Here is a 27,982-nt window from a genome sequence, read left to right on the forward strand (position 1 = left end):
CTAGCCTATATATAAACTCAAGCTCTGGGCTTAAGTATCCGATCTGATCTCTCTTTTAGTTTTCTAAGATAATTACAAAATCTTATGGAGCAATCTTGCTTAGGGCACCCACAATATCAGACTTTTCCATTTGTGTTGGGACTTGCTCAATAATTTGCACATTAAAAACATCTTAATCCCCTTTTCCTTTGCATCATTTGTTTTAGTCTTTCTTACCTTTTCTCCTGGCACAGATGATGATGTCAAACTGTATGTCAGCCAGGTAGCTCAAGAGGAAACTATAACTGGTTATTTCAATTCTCATTTCTTGTTCTTAAACAAAACTCTGTGTGTCTGAACAGCAGGTACAGAATTCCCTGGTACCTACACTATTGGCATCCATCTATACTTCAATTCTAATTACAGAAATCACAGCATATTTAAGTGATACAATCTACTCCGTTCTTTTCACCAATTTGTCTTTTTTTTTTTTTTTTTAGCTCATTTCACTCACTACCACCTCAAAGGGTCTCTACCATCTTGCTAGAATGTTATTCTTAGCACAGGAGTCTAACACTACTATATAATATATATACATATATCTATATACACACACACACACACACACACATATATATATATATATATATATATATATATATATATATATATATATATATATACACACACACACACATACACACACACACACACACACACACGATAGATAAATACATACAGATACATATAGATGTATCTACTTGTTTTACGTGGTAATTTAATAAGAACATAGAGAAAACATACATTAACAGAGAAGAAAATAAACCACACTAACATTTTTCCATTTACAATCAAGTATATTTTCTTTCTTTGTAGTTATCACTCCAACGCATGCTGCTGAATTCCTGCCTTCCATTATTCTGCATGTTCCCACAATTTCCATTGACTTCTATGCAATGTACTCCTCTCCTTTTCTAAAGCCCATCTTCTCAGTTCTTTTATCTCTTTTGCAATATTCTATAGTTCAAATACATTTCGTTTAAATTTTGATTTCCATTCTCTAGTAATACTCTTTTGGCAGGCAACAGAATTAAACTTAAAGCTTAACTATGCCAAGACAATTCAGTTCCTCTGTTCCAGCTCAAAAAAATCATATCCATAGTTGCAGCTATTTGCTCATCCAATATAAGTACTCTGTAGGGAATTTTTTTAAATCTACCAACTCATTATATACTCTATGTTCCCAATTACCCCCTTTCTTCTTCATCACATCTCCAAAATGTGCTATCTAAATCTTCTGGAGTGTGTTGCATATTTGGCAGCCATACATATGTCCTCCTGTTGCTCTCTTGTAGATTGCTTTTCTAGGCTCTCTTCCCGATCTTTAATTACGATAAGAATCAAAGGAGGTTATCAAGCAATATTTTTATGTCCTACTAATTATCCCTTTTTTTAACAGCAGCTTATGTTCTAGATTTGACTAGAACCTCCACCACAGCAAGTCTTTTCCCTATCCCTTTCTCTCTGCCTATTCTCGGATATCAATCCCCCGGAAGGAAGGGCAGTCTAGTCCGCAGTTCAAGCATCTTCTTCATCTCATCCCATTTTATTACCTTTCTCTCTCTCTCTAAACCTTGATTCCCTTGCCAACTTTCTCCAATAATTTCCAGACCATCTTACCAGCTTTCTGTACCCCTATTTGCAGTCATCCTTACTGGCAAAATCTCCTTTCTCTAGTCTCATATGGGCTTAATTCTTAGAATACTATTACTTTATGAATACAATATTGTTTCTCCCTTTAATTTCTGCAAGTCTTTTGGGTTTCTAATACGATGATGGGTATGGACCCCATTCCTAAGACAAAGTATGACTAAATATGCCGAGTAATGACTCCTTCTGCAATTAGTATGGAGTTGCATGTATTGGTAACATACCCAAGTAAGAAATTTCAATGATCAATGCTACTCGTCTTCTTTTTATGGACTACTATATCTAGTTTTCTCACATCTATTTTTTGAGCTGTTGGTAAAGGATGACCCCATGTGATATAAACTTCATAATGTTCTATAATGCTTTGTGGCTCATGTTTCCAGTGTTTTTTTCAGCTACTTCAATATTCTAATGTTTGCACAATCCCCAATGCAACAGTCTTGATACATTATTATGCCTTTCAGTATAAAGTCCTGCCATTAGTATGTCACAGCCAGCAACGAGATGTGCCACAGTTTCCAATTCGGTTTTACAAAACATACATTTGTCTTTTTCTCCCACATGTTCAATGGACTTAGTAAACCAACATGCACACAGCCAACTGTCTTGGGGCATGTCAACCTTTCATCTCTTGGTTTGAATTCACCTCTCCTTAACCATTCCTGCATTCATTGCTGATCAACATGAGGTTCTTCCAAATGTCTTCTATAACTGCAACTATATTTATGCATTTTCCAGATTTTTTGCCTTCTCATCTGGTCCTTCAGGTCTTGGCCCTTCATAAGGGTAGCTTGCAGGTTCACTCGTAAGTAGGCCATTCTTGTTAGCCAGATTGGTGTCTGTTCAAGGTGCTCATATAAAAATAGTTCTTAACTACCCGTGGTGGTTGTGCTGCGGTAGCGTTGTCGCCTCACAGTAAGACGCTGTCCGGTTCGATTCTCAGCTAGAGCGCCTTCTGCATGGAGACATGCGTGAATGGGCATACCTTTGTTGAAGGTTGTGCGTCAGAGCTGGTAACTCGGCTCGTAAAAATCAACTACCAATCATTAGCGGACCGGAGTTCCGCTGTGGCGACACCTAACCGGGGAAAGCCGAAAGACACAAACAAACTAATGGTTCAGTCTTCGTGCAAAGATGTTAATACTTTTAGCCAAAAGTTAGGTACTGCATCTGGGCCTGGGGGTTTCCAATTAGAGGCGTTTTTTTAACTTTGTTTCAGTCTCTCATGCTGTTACTTCATCCCATTTCATATGCTGTACCTTTAAACTTCTTATTCTTTCTTTTACTTCTTCTATTCACTTAGAATCTTTGTTATGTGCCACAATATCTTCAGAGATACTTCTCCAAAATGTATCGATTTATTTTTATTTTTTTGGCAGTCTTTCAATTCCTTTTACCTTGTTTTCCAATTCTCTATAAAACTTTTTTGGGTCATCAGTAAATTGCTTATTTTGTACTTTTCTTTTATATTTTTTCTGCATATCTTTTTAAGTTTTTCCACCTGTGCTGAATTTTTTAGTTTATTTGCAATACTGCGTGATAGATCATGATCTGTTCTACATTGCGCACTGCTTTTATCATGTCCATCATTCTTAGTATATTTGTTGACCTGTTCTCTCTTCTATATTCCTCTAACAGTGACACTTCTTAATTGCTTTATAGTTTTCTCTGATACTTCCATGATGGTATTCGATTTCTCCCCTTCCTCTCCCTTACTATCCAGTGTTCTTGTGGTAGAACTTATTCAGTTATTAATTTAGCTGCACAGTAATATATCCTGTTTACTTCTGTTATAGCGCATGATCTGTATGGACAGTCCTAATTACTGTGTTCATTTGTTTTATCAACTTCTGACTGAGTTTTATTGACCTTCTGCAGTCTATTTCTTTCATTGATCTTAATATGTCTATGTCTATTAAATCAAGCAACTCTTCTCAAACTCACTTTCTTCTAAACTAAGGGCACATTTTTTGTTTTCCATTTCTTGTGGGCATTCTTTAGAAGTTTTATAGCATTTTCCTGTGGCACACTCTTCAACTTCATCCTGTGCCATCCATTGCTCTGTCATATGGGAACTCACTGGCCTATCACTCCTCAACATGGACTACAGAGTTTCCGCAGATTCCTGTTCCTTCCCTTGCTGTCCAGCTTCAAGTGAATGTTTATACTGGTTTTCTGTGGAAGGCTCCAAAATATCTTCATATGGCACCTGACTAATTGCTTCCCATTCCACTGGTTTCCCCTTAATTTTGATATCCATTGCTCTATCCTGCTGTGGTGCTTTATGAATTAGATTTTCTACCCTGAATCCTTCACTTCGCAGGTACTCAACAACCTCAGTTTCTATTTCTTGAAATTCTCCATTACTGATCTCCTTTTCTACTTCTACTTTCCCTTTTTGTCTTCTTATTTTCTGTATTATAAAAGTTTTCCATGTCCATATTCCTTTGCCTGCATCTCTCTTCAAATATCTTTGGTGCTGCCCTTTTTGAATTGCTTTATTTTGCTTTCTCCTTTGCATAAATGTTACATAATATTAAATCTTTTTCTTTCCCATGTCCGTATTTCTTCTTCAGATGTCTCCTGATCTTCCTGCTTCTCGTTACTTTGGAGAATCACTCCATCATGCTGTGATGCAACCTGTATTAGACCTTCTACATGAAATCCTTCACTTTGCAGGCACTCCATAACTTCAACTTCTATTTTTTTTAACTTCTACTTTACTAATCTTCTTTTTTATAGGTTCATAGGTTCATTTACATTCCTTTTTTGTGATATTTTTTATTGTGAAATTTTCCAAATCTGGATAGCTTTGCCTGTATTTCTCTTTGAATATCTTTGGGGCTGCCTTCTTTATATTAATTAAATTTACCTTTCTCCTTTGCATCAATGTTGCACCATATCAAATCTCTCTCTTTCCCATTTCTTTTTTGTACTTTTCAAAAATCTCTAGGTTGTGTTTATATGTTCGCACTTCCTCAGGAGCTTCTTTTTCCAAACAGATCGAAGTTTCTTGATCTATAAACTCTTTTTAACAAATCTGTTGTATTAATGAATACAAATTTGTATTTGAAGCTTCTGACAGCTTTTCTTGAAGTATTTTTCTTTCCTCTAATTTCTCTCAATCGTTTTGTATATCTTGGGTCTGGAAATTCTGGGCTTTTTGCATAATAGTAACAATACACAATTTCTTTCCTATCCTCAATAATCCACTTTACTGTCTTTATGGCTCTTCTTAGGCCTATCAGTTTTTTGTGATTTTTGTGGGCTACTATTTCCTTCTACAATGGGGGGGGGGGGGGCATCCTTGCCCTGGGCCTGGCCCCATTGTAGGAATGTTTCTATATTTTGAGGATTCTACATGGTCATCTTTACCACTCCTGGCACCAATGTGTCTACCAGGATTGGACAATTCTTTATCCTAGGTGTTGTGCACCCAGCTATCTTTTTAATTTTTGACCTACTTCTGTCCATAATATATGCTATATAAATACAGTTTATATATCAGTGTTGTCTTGGTGAGATTTTGTGAAAACAAGGTCCACCTCATCAAGGTACTCACCAAAATTTGAGGATGAATTCAATTTCAGCAATACTACCCCTTACTTGCTGACTTCTCTCTCCATTCGGGCCTGCTGTATGGTTGACATTATGCTCTTTAAGGATCTGTATCCAAAATCCCACTCTCTCCATTTTTTGAACTTCACCATCATCATCCTTTTCCATTATGAATTAAACCTTCTGCTTGTGTTACGTATAAAAGAGCCTTAACTGTGTAACTCAAATATCCCTTCAAATCAGGTAATTATAAACCACAGGGTTCTATTGGAAAGATCAGCTTAGCCCGGTTAACTCTTTCCTTCTCCTCCCAGATAAATTCCTTCAGTTCTTTATTACAGTCCACAACTTCTCTGGTTGATAAAAATATGCCTAACCCATATACAAAATTAGAGACTAAAACATTTTCACTGCTTGTATTTACTATCCATAAGTAACAGCTTCCAGTTTCTCATTTTTTTCTATTATCTTTACTTTAGTCTTTTCCCACAAATCCTTAGCATTTATAACAGAAGCCTTTTTAATCCAAACCCCTAAATACTTCACCTTACACTGATATTGCTGAACCATAAATCACAGCTATAGCCTTTGTTTTTATCTTGATTCATTTTATATCCCGAAAAGACTTGAAACAGTCTCAGAATTTTCCACAAAACTGAAATATCCTTTTAATCCTTTTCTGGATTTATCAGGTACAAAATATCATCTGCAAATAAAGCCAACTTTTCTTAATTACCACATCAATTATATCTTTGCATTTCCGAGTCCCTTATTTTCATGGCCAATGACTAAATATAAAGCAAATAAAGGGGAAAGAGGACACTCCTGCCTGGTTCCTCTGTTCAAACACAACCTAGCAGAGAGGCGCCCTCCCACTTTAATTCTTGTCTCTTGTCTTTCATACATCATCCTAATTAACCTTGTTATTACATAAGGGAATGCAAATGCTTCCACTGTCCTACTCAAAATCCCGGCTTACGTTGTCAAATGTTTTTTCTGCATCAAGATTCACGAGACTAACATTAATATTTGCCCGTTTTGAACTCACAGTTCAGCACTCTCATTATACACCCCATGTTGCATTTCTTGTGGCCTTTGCATATGTTACTTTGCTAGTGTGTTTGCACGACTACACTTTAGATGGAGTTCTCTTCTTCCCAAGATTCCTTGGCTATATCGAGCATGCCTCAGGAATGCCCCCACCACCACATAACAGTTCAAATGGGGTAAATCTTGCTGAACTTTGGGCACAATTCTTACAGCAAAGTTCATAGTTTCATAGTATAGTACTAGGCTATCTGCCCTAGGGCATTTATAAGCCTAGCCAAAGTGTATGTGGCTTTCGCCACCCCATGTAATCATACAAAAGTGTACAATTTAAATTAAATTTAGTTTACTGTGCCTATATCTAGCAATGACACAGAGATGACTCCCGGGGTAAACCTACGATCACCCATCCATTCGTCCAGATTTCTCTTGAAGAGAGTCAGCGAGGGTCTCTGCTTAACATGGACAGGTATCCTGTTCCAGAGTGCGGGAAGCCTCTGGGTTATGAATCTGTCCCTCCAGCATGTCCTATTCATATTTGTGCTGAGGTTTAGATCTTTAGCTCTCGTGGCTCTGATGGATTTGGATTTTTTGAGGTGGTGCATGTCCATTAATTCTGAATTGGACATGGCCTTGTACGTAAGGCACAGATCACCTCTGAGCAGGCGGTATGCTACTGAATAGAGCTGGAGCTTTTTCAGTCTGGCAGCATATGACATATGCTGGAGGCCCTTGATCCTCTTGGTAAGGTACTTTTGGGGTCTCTCCAGCTGCTGCAGGTGCCGGGTGAGGTACATACCAAATGGGGCATTATACTCAATCATAGGCCTGATAAGGGAGGAATACAAGGATACAATGACATCCTTTGATCTGGATGTGAATCCCTTCATGATAAGGTGGGCAAGGTAGAAGTAGTAGTGAAGTAACTGATCCCAGTTCTTATTATCTTGTTCTGTAGCCTTCTTTAGCGCAGACTTCAGTGCTTAAAAGTACTTCCCTAACCGATCAGTTATAATTACTTTGTGAAGCTTTTCTCCATGGGACTCCACTAAAAGTGGGCTTTGGCCAAGTCAGATATGGAAAGAAAACAGAACAAATCTAACAAAAGGCTGAATATACCCTGAACATAAATGGGGTTCCCTAGTTAGCAAGTGTTTCTTAAGGTATTCCTGCCCTCTCTGTATATTCCCTTAGCATTGGCTTTTCACAGCGGCACTGCTTCAGGAAATTTAGTAAACGACTCCAAAAATCAGTACAATTTATTGCTAGCCATTACTAGACTTTACTAATGTACTTAACAAGATATGCAGCTATCAACTCAAATGGGACCTCAATAACAGGCATGGAGTATTAGCAGACTTCTAAACTCATGATATGGTGTATTCTTTTGACATTCTGGGCATGCTGCACAAAAGGTCTCAATGTTCATCACTACAGCAGGCCGATAAACCCAGATAAAATTCTAGCTTTGGTTTTGTCCATCTTTCAATAACAATCTCCCAAAATAATAAGTTGTTCTTTATCCCAAAAGATGAGCATGAGATGGGACTACCCTGCTTATCTGTCTCTTCATATTCTGGCTATATTCTCTCAAGTCGTGCTTAATGTATATCATTCCTATGTGCTTTTTTTAAAACTGTCATTGCTTTAATGAAGTACACTGATGTGAAGCTAAGAGTATATTTCTTCACGAAGAATGCACATAGGTGGTGCTTCTACTTTCTCTTCTTACTCCCTCCTACAAAAGACAACTCATACCAGGAACTTTCATCTGTTTTTTTTTTTTGGTTTTGGCAACTCCTTCACTTTTATTTTAGTAATGTCCACTTCACCAAATACTTGCTGCTGACAGCCCAGTTTCTGACTAGTCCTCTCATTTAACTTGCAGAGGGAAAATTAGAAATCTGCTCAGGTTTTTTTTTTTTTGCTTTTCCTAATTACTATGTGTGTTTCTCTGTCTGCCTCAGCATGGGCATTATTTATTACTTATGTGACTGAAATCTTTTGGGAAGGTTCCACACCATGTACTATGGGCTCTTCCCCATCAGTTTATTCAATTACTTCTTTCAATAACTTAAAGGGTATTTAATGGTAACACAGAGGTTTTTCTATCCCTACTAACCAAAGCCAAACATTAACTATATCTTTTTCTTTATTGCGACTCAATATTTTAAGTGTACCAGGCTGCTCTAGCCCTTCAACATTCTTAGGCCTGTGAATTTTTAGTAGTGTGTCAGATAGCTGCTGCTCCCTTGTCCAATGTTTACCTGACATATATTAAGGCCACAGACTGACTGTGCTGCCTCCCCCACAATTTCTACCGTGCCTTAAACTGAAGGAAAGCATGACATGTTATAACAACATAAATGAAATTAGGTAGCAAAGCAAAGTGAAGTAATATTCACAAACAGGGTCAGAAAACAGTATCCTACTCTACACGTCTCCTGTCATATGTTTTATACACAAGGTTCCTAAACAAGTGTCACTAGGCTTTCAATCGAGTACCCCCCCCCCTTCAACTCAGTCCATTCAGTACTGTCAGAAAAATATTTATTTATATATACGTTTAATGCATATTAGAAGCTAAAAGGGTTATGTACAGCTTAATTTTGTATGAAATTATAAGATGATTTTTTAAACCACAGTATGCTTTTTGAAACTGCAAGATGCACCCTGACCTAGTATTTGCTAGCACAGCATAATTCATGTTTATGTCTTCTGGAAATGTACTGAGAAGCAGGTGATTATCTGCTAGGTCAGGAAAATGAATAAATAGTGTATGAATAGAACAATACTGTTTTCTATAATATGATTGAATATGAACAATCAGCTCTGTTCGTGTTAACAGAACATGCACAGCTGCGGAAAAGAAGAGACACATGAAACAAAAGACTGCTTGAAGAATCTGTACTTGCTTTATGCTCGAATTAGCTATAGTACCTTGAATGGTAACACAACATAGTGGGAAACTGTATTTAACCGGTGGTCACCAAGGCCATGTTGTTTTTCTTAAGAAGTTTTTTTATAAAATTGATAGTGCAAGCAGAAAATCATGGACAAACAGCTGCTATGAAATGATGATGTTAAAACTTGTGATCTGTTACGTCAGCTTAGTAGGCAATGTTTTATTAGAAAGTGTATAAAAATGGACTTACTTCCTGATTTTAGTTAGACAAACTCTGTATTAGCATGTCTTTGTCTCCTTGCTGCAAGATTAAAGTGCCTTAACCAGAATCTGCCGTGTATTGATCATTTTTGAAGTTTATTTTTCCTTTGACAGATTGGTCCTTCGGGCCGGAAAACTCTCGCTCTAGCTCAGGTCAGATGGCATGAAACCGTACAGGGAAGAGGCCACATCGGTTCGTCTGCACTGAAAGACCTCCGACTGAATTGTCATTCAAAAGAGGCCAGCCACTGTTTCTGATCAGGGATTGGAGGACGAGTGAACGGTTCCAGTGAGACGATCAATCACGGAGACTCAGGTAAGGAGGAATTTACCTTTTCTTTGTTTCAGATCAGGGACTTGTTACAGTATTTGTTTTTGTCAGGGAGATTTTATATAAATCAGGGACAAAAAAGATTGCTGTCTTGTCATAGATCAGGGAAACAGGATAGGTAGGCAGTTATTCTACATAAACTGTGAAAAAGAGAAAATCGTGGTACCACATAAGAAGGGTTACGTAACAATTTCTAAGATCCCGAGATCCGCCATTAACCGAAGATGCGAAATATATGCAATTACAACGTGCCGATAACGTTAGGTACTATACAAAATGGGTTAATAAATACAAATTTGATGGCAAATTATCTAAACCTTCACTTATCAAACTTGTCAAACAACTTAAATCAAACGCAAAAGGTCAGGTAAAAAAACGTCAATTGGGAGTTCCTCAGGCACATAGGTGGCTTGAGAAAGCAAACCACAGGGAACAAAAGAATAAAAACTCAAAAGCAATGTTTTTAGATAAAGAAGACAATAACTTGGCAATAGCATCGGCCCCTCTGCTCCCCTTACCAGAATATGAAGCAAGTGGACAAGCAGAACAACCTCAGCTATACCAAACTTGTCCCTGCGAAATCAAAACCGTTTGTTAAAGATCCTGTCGAGACTAGGTCTCGAACACGCTACTTAAGAGGGGTTATTGAATTGTATGAAATAAATAAAAATTCACAAGCTATGAGTGAAGAAGAGATATGTCCACTCATAGAAGTACCAAATCCACAGGCAGGACAGGACCCAACTCTTCTAGTATATAGACCGTGGACACCGGAAGACATCCGGAAAGCCACAGAGGGAATTCCCCATCCAAAAGTTAATTTTAAAAAATTCTTAGAAGACTTACAGGGCATGAGGTTAAGTTACCATTTAAATGGAGAGGAAGTAGAAAAAGTAGTCAGACAAATAGTGGGTCCAGATTGGCACATGATCAGTGGCAATTGGAATCCCTGTGGCGCAGAACATAGGCCACTCCCACATAGTAACGCAGAACTGGATAACAGAGTGAAAGGTCTGACAGATCGAATCTCTGAGAAATGGAAGCCTAGGGATGACTGGACTTGCATTAATCAATGCATCCAACAAGAAGGTGAAACTGTTGATAGATATTATGCCAGATTATTAGAGTGTTTTAATAACCATTGTGGAATGCAGGTACCTGAAGACCAAACACATGATTCCCCATATGAACAGCAACTAAAGAATGCATTTTTGAAGGGTAGTATTGCACCCATAAGCAGTTTTATTACAAAGCACATAGTAGATCGTAGGAGTAGATTATAGTCATTACTTGAATATGCAAGACATGCCGAAAGGCATTTTAATAGCAAAAAGAAAAAGAAAACTCAAGTATTTGCAGTAGAAGATGGAGCAGAAGTTTTTGTAGCACAGTCCGGGAAGAAGGGTAAAAAAAATGTCCAGGGAAACAAACATTCTGATAAACGATCAGAGGAGTTTGAAGAGAAGAAGAAAAGGGGTGAATGTTTTAAATGCGGAAAAAAGGGACATTTGGCAAGGCATTGCAGGCAAAATAAAAAGGTAACCACAGAAGATAAGGAGGGTGAGGACTGACTATATGGTAGTCAAGAATCACTAGAAAGACATGACCGAGGAAAGACAAATGTGAATGTGATAGAGGGAGTAGAGGATGTGATAAAAAAAAGAGGATGTGCAAGAAATCACAGATAATGAAGAAAATAAAATCTTGGATTTAGCATTATTGAGCTTAGAGTTCTATTTAGCAGACACAAAACCGAAGTTACACTTCTGGTAGAGGGGAAGGAAGTTAAATTCCTGTGTGACTCAAGGGCTTCACGGACCCCGATACATCCTTCCAAACTAAATTCAAAATCACTTGATTACATATTAGTGAAAGCAGCTAATGGACAGCTGTATCGGCAGCCACTCTCCCACAACATAGCAATAACTGACCCTGTTTCAGGGATGACCCAGAAAAGCAAAATTGTTTCTGCAAAATGCCCAGTAAATCTTTTGGGCAGAGATCTTATGCAGATATTTGGCATAGCAGTAGTTGCAACTATGCAGGGTATGGAAGCACAGCGACAAATGGATACTTTTGTGGTGCGACCGGAGGGTGAAACATTTTATTGGTACAGCCAGGACTTGGTTACGACTGGTCCAGGGGCAGTAACCGAAGAACTGATGGACGTAGCCATCAGTAAATCCCCCTCCCTTGACACTGACAAACAGCATTTGTTGCATTGTACTCTATATTACTGTAGCATACCAGGACCTGATAAAGAATATGAGCAAGAACTGTTTAAAAACCATGCTAACAGATTAGTATCACGTAATCTGTACTGGGACACAGAAGGAAACAGTGTAGTTAGCTGTTCACTGCCCCAGGAATTCCTAGCACTTTACAAATCTAATCGATTGCCACATGTTAATTTAACTAAAGATAAGCATGTGAGGTGGGCAGACCTAGGAGAAAAAGTCACAAGGTGGGAAAAACAGACAGACAGAATTAGAACTGTCAGAACAGGGAGTACAAAAGCAGAAGTTGAATTGGATAACACAGACACACCCAGCTGTGCACTTGCAGGCAAGTGAGGACAGCTGAGTAGCACTCTTACTAGAGGAAGAGAAAAAAGCTTTACGAGGCATACCAGAAACTCTCTGGTCAACAGGGAAATCAGATGCAAGACTTATTCGCACAGCAGGACCAGTCACTATCACGCCAAAGTCAGCATTTAGACCTCAAAAGAGACAATATCCCTTAAGAAAGGATGCAGAAGTAGGAATCAAACCTATAATAGCAGCCTTACTTAAGGAAGGAGTATTAATAGAATCTCCCGATCCGCCATGTAATACACCCTGATTTCCTGTTAGGAAAGCAAATGGAGAATGGCGTATGGTCCAAGATTTACAAGCTGTAAATGATGCAGTTATACGTAGGGCACCTACGGTGCCAGATCCACACACCTTATTAAATGATTTGAAACCTCAACAGAAATATTTTTCTGTGGTAGATATTAGCAATGCGTTTTTCTCAGTACCGATACACCCTGACAGCCAACATTGGTTTGCATTTACATTTCAGGGGAAAAGGTATACATACACGCGACTACCACAGGGATATTGTAAAAGTCCAACAATATTCACACAGGAAATGGAAAGTAACCTGGCGGGATTTATCCTACCAAAAGGCAACCAGATTTTACTTTATGTAGACGACATTTTGCTGGCAGCCCCCACCCAGCAAGAATGCAGAGAAGATACCATAGCATTATTAAAATTTCTAGCCACTCAAGGACACAAGGTGAACAAAAACAAACTGCAACTTTGAAAAAAACAGGTTAAATACCTGGGATATGCAATATCCAAAGAAGGCAGAATATTAGATGAAGACAGAAAAACAGCAATATTACAAGCACCCAAACCGACTACCCAAGAAGGAAATGATGTCCTTCCTAGGTACGACTAATTTTTGTCGGAGTTGGATTCCAAACTATGCTTTGGAATCTGCTCCACTGACCAACTTAATATTCAAGAAGCCTATGGCAGCACAAGATTCATTACAATGGACATCAGAAGCAGAATCAGCTTTCTGCAAATTGAAACAATTGATAGCATCCTCATTAGTTTTAGGATTACTGAATTATCATAAACGATTTTTTCAAACTGTAGATTGTAAGCAGGGCTATATGACATCAGTGTTAACACCGCAACATGGGGACAAACAACGCCCCATAGCTTACTATTCATCACAGCTAGACCCAGTGGCACGATCCTTGCCCCACTGTATACAAGCAGTAGTCGCAGCTGCAATGGCAGTGCAGGCTTCAGCTTCAGTAGTGTTATTCCACCCTCTCACATTGAGAGTGCCTCATGCAGTCACGATTATTTTACTGCAAGAAAAAGTAGCATATCTTTCTCCTGCTAGACATCTTTCCTGTATGACTATACTTTTCAGCCAACCTCATATGATGTACAACTTTGAATCAGTCAACCTTGCTCCCAACCCCTGCAGATGGCAAACCACACTATTGCCTGCAGGAGATTGAGCAAGAGACACTGCCTAGAAAAGAACTCACGGATGTTCCCTTGAATTATGCCGAGGTGACATACTATGTGGACGGCTCGTGTAGGAGGGGTCCTACAGGACAGAATCTAGTGGAGTATGCAGTAGTTTCTGATACTGAGATCTTAGAAGCAAAGTCTTTACCACACAACTTATCTGCACAAGCAGCAGAATTGATTGCTTTAACAAGGGCATGTACCTTGGCAAAGGATAAACGTGTGAACATTTTTACTGACAGCCAGTACGCTTTTTCTGCTGTACATGTTTTTGCACAGCAGAGGAAAAATAGAGGAATGATAACATCTACTGGTAAACCAATTAATCATGCGCAATTTATTTTAGATTTGTTAGAATCTATTCAGTTACCTCAGAAAGTAGCTATTTGCAAATGCGTAGCTCACACCAAACAACAGGATAGGATTTCAAAAGGTAATGAGAGAGCTGATACAGCTGCAAACAGGCAGCTTCAGCTTCAAAAGTATTTCTTTTGAGTAAAAAATTACAACCATCTAAGATTTTAGATTTAGAAATGTTAAAAACAATGCAGACAATTACAACAAATGTAGAAAAACAAAAATGGATAAAACGAGGAGCAATTCTTGAGAAAGGGCTGTACATCTCCAAAGAAAAAAAAAAAAAACAATTTTACCATCCAACTTGTTTAGATATGCAGCTTTGTTGAGCCATGGGCAGTGCCATGTCTCAACAGGGGGGATGGTACAGTTAGTGAATTGAGCGTTTACAACATATGGATTTACAAACTACACAAAAAATTTTTGTGCACCATGCCATGTTTGTAACAGGCATCATGCACAGGAGGCACTGAAGCCTAAGCAAGGGAGTTTCCCTACACCACCATATCCGTTCCATACTATCTGTATGGATTTTACAAAACTAAACAAATGCGAAAATAAAAAGTACTGTCTTGTCATTACAGATATGTTTTCCAAATGGGTGGAAGCTTTTCCGACCAAAAATCCAGATGCAGCTACTGTTGCAAAAGTCCTTGTTAAAGAAATTATTCCTAGATTTGGCATACCGGAAAAGATCTATAGTGACAATGGCACACACTTTGTAAATCAAACCATACAACAATTGAGCCGTTATTTCGGGATTTCCTTGAAAAACCATTGTGCATACCACCCCCAATCTGCAGGATTAGTAGAGAGGCATAATGGGGTTCTGTAAAATAAGCTTAGAAAATTGATTAGTGAGACACAAAAGAACTGGGGGCACTGTCTGCCTCTGGCACTGTTGAGCATGAGAACTGTTCCAAATGCAAAAGGGTTAACTCCTTTTGAAATACTGTTTGGGAGGGCATATTATATACCTCAGTGAAAACCTCTCATGCCTGCAGGCCAGGAGGCTGACAGTTCACTTGCAGAATATATGAGACTACTTTTGAATAACAAACTTCTGCAGTTAAATTCTGCTTCAGATAAAGAACAAGCCAGACCATCGGAAGCAGCAGTAGTCCCAGGCACGTGGATCTGGGTGAAAGTCGTAAAAAAAAAAAAGAAATTGGAGTTCTCAAAGTGGGAAGGGCCGTACCAAGTGCTACTGTCAACACCCACTGCAGTCAAGATCGCAGAGCGGGCGTCTTGGATTCATCTGACACACTGTAAATTGGTTAAGAACTTTGAACTGGACAAAAACCTTGTTACTGTTATACAACGAGAACAAAATGATCAGGTATAGAGTAAACAGGGATGCAGAACAACCTCAGAAATCTTGCATGATCATCCTGTTAGCTATACTGATAACAATGATCTTTTTGCTGTGGCCTTTCCTTTTTTCTGCCACACGAGTTGAACTGAACAAACGTGATGCATTACTCAGACTGGCATCCAAACTTTAACACTTACCAAGCAATTAAATATGTGTATGCTGAGACTTTTAATGTTTCGAACTGCTGGATTTGCACAGCTATACCAACAGCATACAGGGGATTATTAAGGACTGCTGTCCCCCTAGGGGTCAATGAGACCTGGGAAAATTTGATTTTTGATACTACACCTGTGAAATCACAAGACAAAATAGCATAGTACCTACCTGTTACACAAAAAGGAATTGTATGTTTTTATACAAATGACACTATTCAGGTGGGTTGGAGCAATTGCAATGTGACTGTTTCTTATAAATGTTATATTAAGGCTAATCTATTTGTGATGCAAACTATGACTCGTATCTTGAGAGAATGAAGATAACTATTAGTGAAATACAACATAATCCTGTTCTTTTGAAGCAACTTTCCATTATTGACAAGAAAATGTTTCATGCAGGGCAAGCATATATCAATACTAAAGTAGAGAATTGTTATTTTGTTTGTGGGGAAAAAGGCATACAAATGGCTACCTGAGAATTGGTCTGGCAGTTGTTTTTTGGGTTACCTGGTTCCGGCCATATGACACACTGCAGCTTTGCCTCAGGGGAAAATTCGAAATGTCAGAAAGGTCAGCAGTAAACCTAGAAGTCCAATCAAGAGACCAGAGAATCCAGTGGGAGGAATCGAAGCAGGGTGGAGAAACCATAACTCCGTGAAAAACAAAGAAACTGACACACATGGACTTGAGTGACACTATTATATCATGGGCAGGCATAGCCCCTGCATATGGCGCACTGAAATCGATTTGGGAGCTGAGAAAACTGTCCACACTTCTTGAAGTTATGAGCAATGCAACTTTTTCTGCTCTCGAATTAGTGACTGATGAAATAAATGCTATGAAATCTGTGGTGCTTCAAAACCGCATGGCTCTCGACTTCACCCTAGCGGCGAGAGGTGGTACGTGCGCTTTAATCAAAGAAGAATGCTGTTCGTATATTCCTGACAACCAGCATGAGATAAACGACCATCTTGAGGTGATCCAGAAAGTGTCAACCATGACCAAACCAGGCCCAAACCCTCTGACGGACTTTTTCCAGAATTTGTTTGGGGGGTGGGGTTCCATCCTAATGAACATACCAATTGCCATTTGTGAGGGATTACTCCTATTAGGAGCATGCATTTGTTGTGGTATTCCCTGCATAAAAAAGTTAATCAAAGATTTTATAGACATATCAGTTTCTGAGACTTTGTATCAAAGTACTGAAATTGAAGAGTTGTTAAAAACTGAAATGCTTTCATAAGTCTAAACTAAATGACTCTCAACTGCAAATCCGGAATGGAAGAGGTTAGGAAAAAAAGCAAATTGTTTAAGCTTTTGAAAATAGAATAAAAAGTATTAACAGGGGGGAAATTTCAGAAAAATATTCATTTATATATATGTCTAATGCTTATTAGAAGCTAAAAGGATTAACACATTTTCATTCTATTTTATGTACAGCTTAACTCTGTATGAAATTATAAGATGATTTTTCAAACCACAGCATGCTTTCTGAAACTGCAAGATGCACCCTGACCTAGTATTTGCTAGCACAGCAAAATTCATGTTTATGCCTTTTGGAAATGTACTGAGAAGCAGGTGATTATCTACTAGGTCAGGGAAATGAATAAATAGAACAATACTGTTTTCTATAATATGAACAATCAGCTTGTGTTATGAGAACATGCACAGCTGCAGAAAAGAAGAGATACATGAAACAAAAGACTGCTTGAAGAATCTGTACTTGCTTTGTGCTCGAATTAGCTATAGTACCTTGAATGGTAACATAACATAGTGGGAAACTGTATCTAACCGGTGGTCACCAAGGCCATGTTGTTTTTCTTAAGAAGTTTTTCATAAAATTGATAGTGCAAGCAGAAAATCATGGACAAACAGCTGCTATGAAATGATGTTAAAACTTGTGATCTGTTACATCAGCTTGGTAGGCAATGTCTTATTAGAAAGTGTATAAAAATGGACTTACTTCCTGATTTTAGACAAACTCTGTATTAGCACGTCTTTGTCTCCTTGCTGCAAGATTAAAGTGCCTTAAACTAAACCTGCCATGTATTGATCATTTTTAAAGTTTATTTTTCCTTTGGCAAGTAGCATTGTAAAGTCAACTAGCATAGTAGTTCACCTAGCTTAGTGGTGGCAGAGACCGACAATGTACTCGTTCTTCTATTCTAGTAATAATTTTATCACACTCCATTGGGACACTGTCATCATTGGCCAATTCCTTAGAAATCACATTTTTAAAAAGTAACATTTACATTCCTGTCAGCTTAATTAAAAATTGTGTTTTCTTTGGTTAGCATTATTAAACAGCTTTTAACACTATGCCCCTTCCTGCCACATCTAAAATGTTCTACTCCAGAAGGTGACAATTTCTGGGTGTTCACGGACTGCTACAGATTTTAAGTTACAGGCTTTGGTCATTTGATTTAAAACTGTTTTGTGTTAAGCTACTAACATTTTACTTAGCACAACCAATTTACCAGCCATCTGCTTCTAAATTCCAACTATCAGTTACCTTAGTCCTCTCCTCAAGTGCCACTCTGTACTGACTCATGTTTGTGCTTGTTTGCACCACACCTTCTATAAAATTCTCCACACAGATTAAAAAATCTGGCTGCTCACACATACACTCCCACTATCCTTCCTGGTTTGGAAATGAGCACCAAATGTATGTACACTTACAGCGTGTAAAGCAGAAATTGAACAGTAATGCTACTTGACATACTTACCAAATTATACCCTCCAAAAGCCAACGGAAAACAATGCAACACAAACTGGAAAAAAAAAGACTAGTTTAATTTTAGTGCACTTTACTTACATTGAGGTATCTGACAAGGCGACCACCACCACAACTCTGGTTTAGAAATATCTCTCAAGGAAAAAAAATAATAAAACATTTTACATTTTTTCTGTTCCCGTTTCCCAAGTTGAGTCATACTGGGGGTTTAATCACAAACAGGTTTCTATCGCTTTCAGTTACAAACACATCCACAATTATTGTCATGGTAATACACATATAAGGTTCCGTTCTCCCCCAGAGTATATCCATAGGCAGTTTCCTGGTACTTCAAGGCTTACCTGGTCAAGTTTCTGACCAGTGCTCTCTAAGAACCCCTACTGCAGAACATACAACTCCCTCGTTATGATAGGCAAATCTATCTTGGGTCACAGACTTTACTTTTAAACCTCATTTTAGCAGATGTCTCAAATGACTCACTGCTAGGGCATGCTTTATAGCAATGTTTAGTATACACACAGCATCATTACCTGAACAATGCATACATTCCAAGTTACATGGTTATGCACAGTGGCTCAGAGCAGCAAATTACATAGCATTTAAACAGCAAATAGCACATTCAACAGTAGTTAACAACATTGTAATGGTCAGTGTATGTATGGGATTGCTGCATTCCATCAACAAACCACAATGTCAACAGCAAGAACGTTAACCGCAAAGGGGCAACAATGGAAACGTTAACACAACTCTGCATGCACGAGTAAAACCCACACTGCATGCAGCCATCAAAAAACAAAATATTTTTTTTTTTGCAGGGGGTAAGCCCCTTGCACCCCCACATGCCCTACTAATTTTATACATATATATTATATATATATATATATATATATATATAGATATATATATATATATATATATAGATATATATATATACTCATATACATATATACATATACACACACACACACACACACACACACACACTCCAAAAATTGCACATTCTCTGGGGAAAGGGAATATTTCTTCAAATGGGGTTTGCTGATCTAGAACAAATGCCAATCTTCTGCATATGTTGACCTTTTGCAGTCGACATTCTTGCTATCAACACTGTGATATGTCAACCTACTGCAGTAGAACTAAATATATATATTTATTATAGTCATACAATAGTCAGATCAAACTAAATAACTTAAACAACTAAATAAAGGCAATGACAATGAATACTTGGTGGCTTAACAAGATCAACAAAATGAAAACGTAAAACAATGAAGCCACTGAATAAAACACGGTCAAAGTCAGCATAAATAAACTGATGTTGAATCAAGGAGTTTAATCGCAATGAGAATAAATACAGGTAAGCGCTTTCGCATATAGCTTTTTCAAACCTTTTAAAACCATTAAAGACTCCTTATTTAAATAGCAATTCAAACAGACTTAACCAATCATCATTGTAATGTCTGGAATTATTCAGCCTTACGTCAGTTCCTACATACAATCAAACATAAAATTAAAATTAAAATCAAATACAAAATGTATATAAAAGGCATCTAATAAATACCCTCACAATAATCTATAATGACTGTAAAATGAGTTCCTAAGACCACGTTTTTTCAGTATGGGTCTTAAAGAAGCTTTCATTCAAGCCTCTACCTTTATCTGCCTGTAACCTAATAATCCATCTGAGCGCTCTATTTTCAGGAATATTCCTGATAACACCACATTGTACACTAGGCAGAACCCTGTCAATAACCATAAATTTAAACGTAAGTATCCTATTACAACTTAAAACACGTTTGTAAAGCACATTACTCACAGAGCCAATCCATATGCTATAAAGATGTTTCCTCATAAGATCTTTTAACATAGTCGGTTTTACAGACATAGAATAAATGACACTGCACACAATGGGCAAAATAACCACATGCTGAGTGTCCCAATCTGCATCAACATTAAATGTATACTTATGACCTTTATCAGGATGTAAAAAAGAAACCGGATGTATATATGTACTGACAATAACTACATTTAGAACAAGTTCTTGTAAAATTATTGGTAAAGCCTTTACCTGATCCAACGTGGTCCATGGAATACCAGAAGTGTCTTTTTAGGGATTTCCTATTTTTATAATTAAATGATGGTGGGTCACCTACCATCTCTTTAATACGTGGATCAGCTCTAAGGATCTCACAACGTCTTCTCATAATTTCAACAGTACTTCTTACATCATTGGTATAAAAAATAAGAGAGGCACATTTAACTTTTTCCAAGTTGTAGTACAAGCATGACTGTTATGATCAATATCCATACCTTCTGAAAAATACAGTAACCCTCTATCACATCTCAGCATAGGAATCTGTGATAACATGTCACTAATCTCAGCTTTACCATACCCTCTAGTGACAAGGCTATCACTACGTTCAGACAGCTCGATACAAAAACTTTCATTCAGTCTGGATCCGCTTAGGCACTGTCCCTTCATTATGTTCCTAAAAACATATGGAGGGCTTAGATTCCTGTACTTATCTTACCATCGTTCATTTCCTTAATAAAGGCATCCAGATAGTTGATCTTTGATGAAAAATCTAAGAAATGTAGTAGTTCTATTCAAGCAATCTAAAAAAACAAAGCTCCTCCTGTTTGCCAGTCCAGATAAACAACAAATCATCAATGAACCAGCAGTAAAAGGGAACCGATACACCAATCTGTACCAAACATGAATGCCTCTTCTCATGATACCATCACTATACTGGCATAGCTATTGGGACTGGATGGGCCCATAGCTACTCCATCATTCTGTAAATAAAATTTTTTATCAAAAGTAAAGACATTGTTCTTCAGGACTATTTCCATAAATAAAGAAATCAAATCAATTAACCTTTGAGTATAGTCACTGTGCTTAATCTAATAGCCCTTAACATATTCTAACCCAATGTTATTGGGAATCACTGTAAATAAGGACTGCACATCAAGTGTTACAAAATAGTAGTCTAGGGTCCCCATTTCAGTCTTTACAAAACAATACATGTCTTTTAAATATGTAGTAACATTTGATACCTTAGTATTCCTAATAAAACATGTTATATTTTTTCTGTTCTCGTTTCCCAGGTTGAGTCACACTAGGGTTTAACCACAAACAGGTTTCTCTCTCTTTCAGTTACAGACACATTAACAATTATGGTCCTGGTAATCCACAGATAAGATTCCCATCTCTCTCAGAGTATATCCATAGGCAACTTGCTCCAAGGCTTCCCTGGTCAAGTTTATTTTTATTTATTTATTTATTTATTTTACATTTGATAACTGGGCTAGTCCAGCTGAGCATTAGCTCGTTTTCAGTGGAGACCCGAAAGTTTCTGGCCAGTACTCTCCAAGAGCCCCTACTGCAGAACATACAACTCCCTCGCTATGATAGGCAAATCTATCTGCTATCTTGGGTCACAGACCTTACTTTTAAACTAATTTTAACAGATGTCTCAAATGACTCCCTGCTAGGGCATGCTTTACAGCAATGTTTAGTATACACACAGCATCAAAACTTGAACAATGCATACATTCCAAGCTGCATGTTTATGCACAGTGGCTCAGAACAGCAAATTATACAGCACTTAAAACAGCAAATAACACATTCAACGGTAGTTAACAACATTGTAATGGCCAGTGTACGTGTATGTAAGGGACTGCTACATTCCATCGATAAACCACAATGTTGAAAGCAAGAATGTGAACCTCAAAAGGCTGACAATGGAAAAGTTGACAACTCTGCATGCACGAGTAAACTTCATGCTGCATGCAGCCAACAAAAAAGCATTTTTTGCAGGGTGTAAGCCCCCAGCACCCCCATATCCCCTGCTGATTATATATACTAACTCCAAAATCGTACAATCCCTGGGGAAAGGCAATATTCCTTCAATTTGGGATTGCTGATTTAGCACAACTGTCAATTTTCTGCATATGTTGACCTTTTGCAGTCGACATTTTTGCTGTCAACACTGATACATAATCTACTGCAGTAGAACTATATATTTATATACAACTACAAATACATCATATATAGTCATACAACAGTCAGATGAAACTAACAGTCTGACACAAAAGAATGGTTGTAATAAGATACAACAGTCATGTGAAACTAAATAAAGTAACATTACATGTCTATTTAGCTAAAAAACTAAGCAAAAAAAAATGGTAGGAAATTAAGAACCAAGAAAAACTTATTTATTTTAACATATACATATTTATGTATGTATATAAAATACTTTTAATAAACAAAGTGTTCCAAAGTGGAAAACAGTCAAATGGTGAGCAACACAAGATATTAAAACTACTACAGCAAACCAGACCATCCACGGCAAGAAGTAAAAACAGAAAAAACAAGTTTATTTTGGTAAGCGCTTTTGTATTCAACAGAGCACTTCATCAGACTAGTTACAATACTATCGTACTGTATAGTAACTGGTCTGATGAAGTGCTCTGTAGAGGTTTTTCTTGGTTCTTTAATACTAGGCAAAAAATTGGTAGGAAATTAAGAACCAAGAAAACCCCCATGAGCCTGCTAACCCACAAAACCCCAAAGGTATGGGACCTTGCAAGCATTGTGTAGTCTGCCCTTTCATACACTCAGGCACATCCTACACTTTTCAACACTGCAACATCACGGTGCAGTTCAAAGCCCAGCACGACTGCCACTCAACTTTTGTAGTCTATGCAGCCTACTGCAACCAGTGTTTTTCCTTCTACATTGGGAAAACAATTAGAAAGCTCTCAGACAGGGTGAAGGAACACCTTGCAGCCATCAGGCATAATGACAGTTACAATGCATTAAGCAGACATGCCACCAGCTGCAATGGCTTCACCTGTTTTAAATTTCTAGTGGTAGAACAGGTCCAGCAGTTTTTTGGAAATTGCAACACACTACTGGAGCTGAAGGAATTAAGATGGCAACTCCTCCTTGAAGCAGATACCCCACCAGGGCTCAATGAGAATCTCAGCATTAAATGTGCATTAAAGTGGTACAACTAAAAAGTTAAAGCACGCCACCTAGTGGCAGGATGTTAGCAGATAAAACCTTTTGTTTTACAGCAGTGTCTCTCATTAGTCCAAATACTACTGCATTGGCGTAGAATATCTACCAATCATAGTGAAGTATTTTTTACACCAGTTAGACTATTTAAAGCCTGCAGAGTATTACAAATGCATTACATTTTGCTCTGATGAAGTTCAATTGTTACCAATAAAGCGAACGAAAGCGCTCAGCAAATAACAGTTCTGGCTCAGCGTCTATTCATTGGAATTCTGTTTTTGTTTTTAACAGTTCGGAAGTTTTCAGTAATATATATATATATATATATATATATATATATATATATATATATAGCATGCCTCCTTCACTCCTCAACCCAACCTGTCAAAGGCAGCTACCTGTATACATGCCTGAAGTGATTGTGAGGAAGGTGAAAAAAAATTATTACAGTAATGTATTTTACTCTGTTGCTCCTAGACAGTACACTGCCCCGTCACAAGCTATAGTAACCTTCTTTGTAAACCTCTGAGTTCTGTGTGAAAAGTAAAAGACACAATGATCACATTATCCTCAGCCCAAACACAAGCTATAATAACATCATGTGTACACCTTTAAGGCTCGACTATGATGACATTTAAAATAGTAATAACCATACAGATTCCTCCCCCACATAATCTACAGCAGCTTTCTGTATACACACATCCAAGCAGGACTGGTTTTAGAATGGGTGTAGTTGAGAGCAAAGCCCAGTACCAGCTTTATCCTTCATACCACAGCCCTATTCAGGTTAAAGAGCGTAATCAGAAAATAAATACATTTTTCCTCCTCATTTTTCCCAATCAGAAACAGCTTTTGTGGGGGCCCCCACAGTCAAGGATGATTAAGGAAGCCCCACTTTATCCAGTTATACAGCTTGCGGAGTGGGGGGCCCCCCCAGACTCTTAAAAGATCCAAGTGTCTGAATATTCTATGACATATTTTATGCATTACTTTTGAAATATAATTACATATTAGCTACATTTTTACTGATACCCAGAAAACAAATGTTAGTGTCCTGGCATTATTGGGTGTGTGCACAGATTGACATTTTTCATACACACACACACACACACGCTATAGCAATACTAGTTTTGTACTTATTTCAGCAAGCAGCAATACATAAAACACTGGTACTGTCACACCAGATCAATGACTGCTGTTCAGCACTCATCAAACAGCAGCAGGGGTAAGTCACTTTCATTTACCTCATTGAGGAGTAATGCAAACCTGTCACTATTCCTGATTTCACAGACCTTCCCTGACTTTACCTCATACTTTGGCTCAGTCTTTCATAAAAAGTTTAATTTGCTTGTTAATCACTCAGGATTACAAAACAGTCGATACATCTAGTCAGACTTATTGTCTAAAAAAATGCATGTTAATGCAAAAGGTGTTATACTATTAACGTTTAATTAAATTACAGAAACATTTATACCTTGTTCCTGATTTTGAACCTTTACTCTGCTATTATTGGTACTGCGCTGAATTATTCTCCAAAGAAGTTGAAAGTTGTAGTATCGCTTGTTCTAAAAGTATTTATAAAACTCCCTGAAAGAGAAAACCATCCCTGAAGATTGGAAGTGTAAGCTCTTCTTAAAATCCAAGGTTTGCACGGAAATCAGTCACTCTGGATTGCTGATCTCTCTAGTGCTTACCCTGCTTATGTTCATTATCAGCTTTATCCTAACACGTGTATATCACAGACCTGTTCACGTTAAAAAGAGTATAATCAGGAAATTAATACATTGTTTAGGCTCATTTTTCCCCAACCAGCAGCAGCTTTTGTGGGGCCCCCATACAGTCCATGATAATTAAAGGGGCCCCTTTGCAACCATGGGCATTGCAAGTACCTACAGCTGGTTATGTTGTTAGTTTTAGTGGATTGAATGTCCACTAGCAGAGTTTAAAAAAGCCAGGGTACTAAGTCAGTGGTAAAGCATTTAATGGAATTGTGAAACCTGTGGCTTAACAAAACACTTTCACTATAACCACAGACAACTTTGAATTTTAAAGGAGATATAAATAAGACCCAGCTGGTTTATTAAGTACACAAACTGCTGTACTAGCTTTTGTTGGTTTGGCAAATGTGTTACAAAGGGTCCCCTTCTAAAGACCGAACCGCCGATCCCCCGACGCAAAAATCACCGACGCCAGATAACCGACAGGTACGTATACCGACCGGGTGATTCGCCGACAGCGGAAAGACCGACAAGGGTAATGTGTGATCGCGACCCGGTAAGTGTGCGACAGTGACGGAGGTAGGAGTGGTCAGGTAAGTGAGTTAGGGTTAGGGTGCAGGTAGGTGAAGTGTGCGTTAGTGTCAGAGCTTGGGCTAGGGGTGGGTAAGTGAGTTAGGGTTAGGGTGCAGGTAGGTGAAGTGTGCGATAGTGTCGGACCTTAGGGTTAGGGTTTGGGTCAGGGCTAGTGTGTATGCTATGTAGTGTAGTGTGTTGTTTACGTTCCGTGTGTCGGTGTTATGGTGTTCGGTGTTTCGCGTTGTCGGGTTTGTGTTGTCGGTTTTCTGGCGTCGGTGATTTCTGTGTCGGGGAATCGTCGGTTCGGTCTTTAGAAGTAGACCCGTTACAAAATATCAAGGTAAGACAACTTGCTGTGGTTGGGGGCCCCAGGAACAGGGGGCCACCAGTGACCACAGGGTTCACTGGTGCCTAAAGCCAGCAATGGGTAGGGTATAGTAAAACATTTGCCTGAAGCATAATTTTGCAAGGCAATCTATACTCTGAACCCATGCAAAATATATATTCCTGCCTTATTACCAACATAAAAAAAAAAATTATGAATACATATCCAACAATATCTGAACAAGGGACCAGCACATAAAACATGCACTATCATCCTTCAAACAGGATGACTGTATAAGTACCCACAAATTCACCCAAGCCATTTGGCTTAGCCCTTCTTGAGAAAGGGGTACAGTCTAAGGGTGTGTACTTGGCAGATGTACATGGTGACAACTCAATTGCCTTGAAATTTTTATGATTCATAACGGTACCACAGATTGAAATGCTCTTCAACAAAAATTAGGAATTTCCTAATAATACACTGTAATACTGTTTTGACAAGAATCAGGTTCCCACATGCATCGAGTTATTTTCAGTTCTAAATTGACAGCCAGCCAAGCTTGCTGCTGCACCTATACACCCAGTGCTATCTCCCTGTAGTTTTCATTATAGGTTGATTAACCCAAGACCTTTAGTTGGTGCTCCCACTGTTAAGGACTCCTTAAAAAGTTAGCCAATCCTCTATGGCACATTGCTATTAACCGTACGTTCAACTACACAGAACTGCAGAAGTGTTTTCTACTTTAATGTTATGGTGCCAAGTACTACATGTATTTTTTATATTACTTCTCACCTACTTGTCATTTTTGATATTACTTCTCACCCACACGTTAATACGTTTAGGTCAAGGTGTAAAACGTGTTCCAGATCCAGTTCAACCAACTTCGCAAAACAAGCATTTTATCATCATTTATGCTTGCATGAGAGTAAACGATAAGAAACATACGTGAAACTGGATGCCGAACAGTCCTTAGATCTACGACAGTAGTAACACAATGCCAGGGACACACCAGTTCAAATTAAAAGTCCAGAGTTTTTCTTCTCACCTTGACAGACCCTCTAGGGATAGGAGGGAGCAATACGCAGAAAACAACCAATAAATACACAAAAACGATGCCGTAAGTGACGGAGCTGTCTGAAAATCCTAGCACTGCAGCGAAGTAATTTAGACCTCCTGGGATTCCGAAACCCAAACCAAGTGTAAGTATTAAAGAGAGCAGCACCAGCAGTGCCATTTGTTTATAAGAGACAGTAGCCATGACGGTAACCTTTCTAAGTCACACTCAAAGTTCAACTACTGTTTATTAAAACGGCAACTTTGCCGGGCGTAAAGAACGTGATAGGGTGGCAATAAACGCGCCGGAAACTCGGGGGCGTGACATGGGAAATTAGATTATTGTTAATGTAATAGCAAAGCAAAATAAATTACATTATTTTGCATATTTTTCCCCTTTTAGATACGCCGATTATAGGTATATTGTAATTAGTAGCTGTAGAAGTAGTCGCAGGTGCATTAAGTGATGAAACCATGTCTTCAGCAGCAAGGGAGCCCGCAGGATTTTTTCCAGGGGGGGTGCAAAACCCAGAGCCCCGCCCATGCAGCCACACCCCCTACCCAACTGCCCCTCCCCTACCCCACACAGCCCCGCCCCCACACAGTCCCTCACGTATACACACACACACACACACACACACACACACACACACAGACACACAGACATAGCTATTCCAGCAGTGTCCCATTCCTTGGTTATTTCTCACCATTTGCCACAGACACTGTTCAAATCTATCAGTATGCATACTGTCTTATGCTTTACTTCTACAATGATTACAGATATTTGGATTTAATTCACAACTTTTATTTCAACTTTTATAGCAGAAACACTGCAGCA

At 38.4% G+C, this 27,982-nt stretch overlaps 1 protein-coding gene across 1 annotated transcript in view; it reads right to left on the reverse strand.

The window, feature by feature from the left end:
- Nucleotides 1-27,604, reverse strand: part of BDH1 (3-hydroxybutyrate dehydrogenase 1) — a 985,124-nt gene extending 957,520 nt beyond the window's left edge. The window contains exon 1 of the mRNA XM_044070714.1: nucleotides 27,137-27,604. Coding sequence (XP_043926649.1) covers nucleotides 27,137-27,349 — 213 coding nt within the window. The 5' untranslated portion in view covers nucleotides 27,350-27,604. The remainder of the gene's footprint in view (nucleotides 1-27,136) is intronic.
- Between the last annotated feature and the right edge of the window lie 378 nt (nucleotides 27,605-27,982).

The sequence above is a fragment of the Protopterus annectens genome, chromosome 4.part1 (assembly GCF_019279795.1).
Source record: "Protopterus annectens isolate FY-2018-M chromosome 4.part1, PAN1.0, whole genome shotgun sequence".
Taxonomy (NCBI): Eukaryota; Metazoa; Chordata; order Ceratodontiformes; family Protopteridae; genus Protopterus; species Protopterus annectens.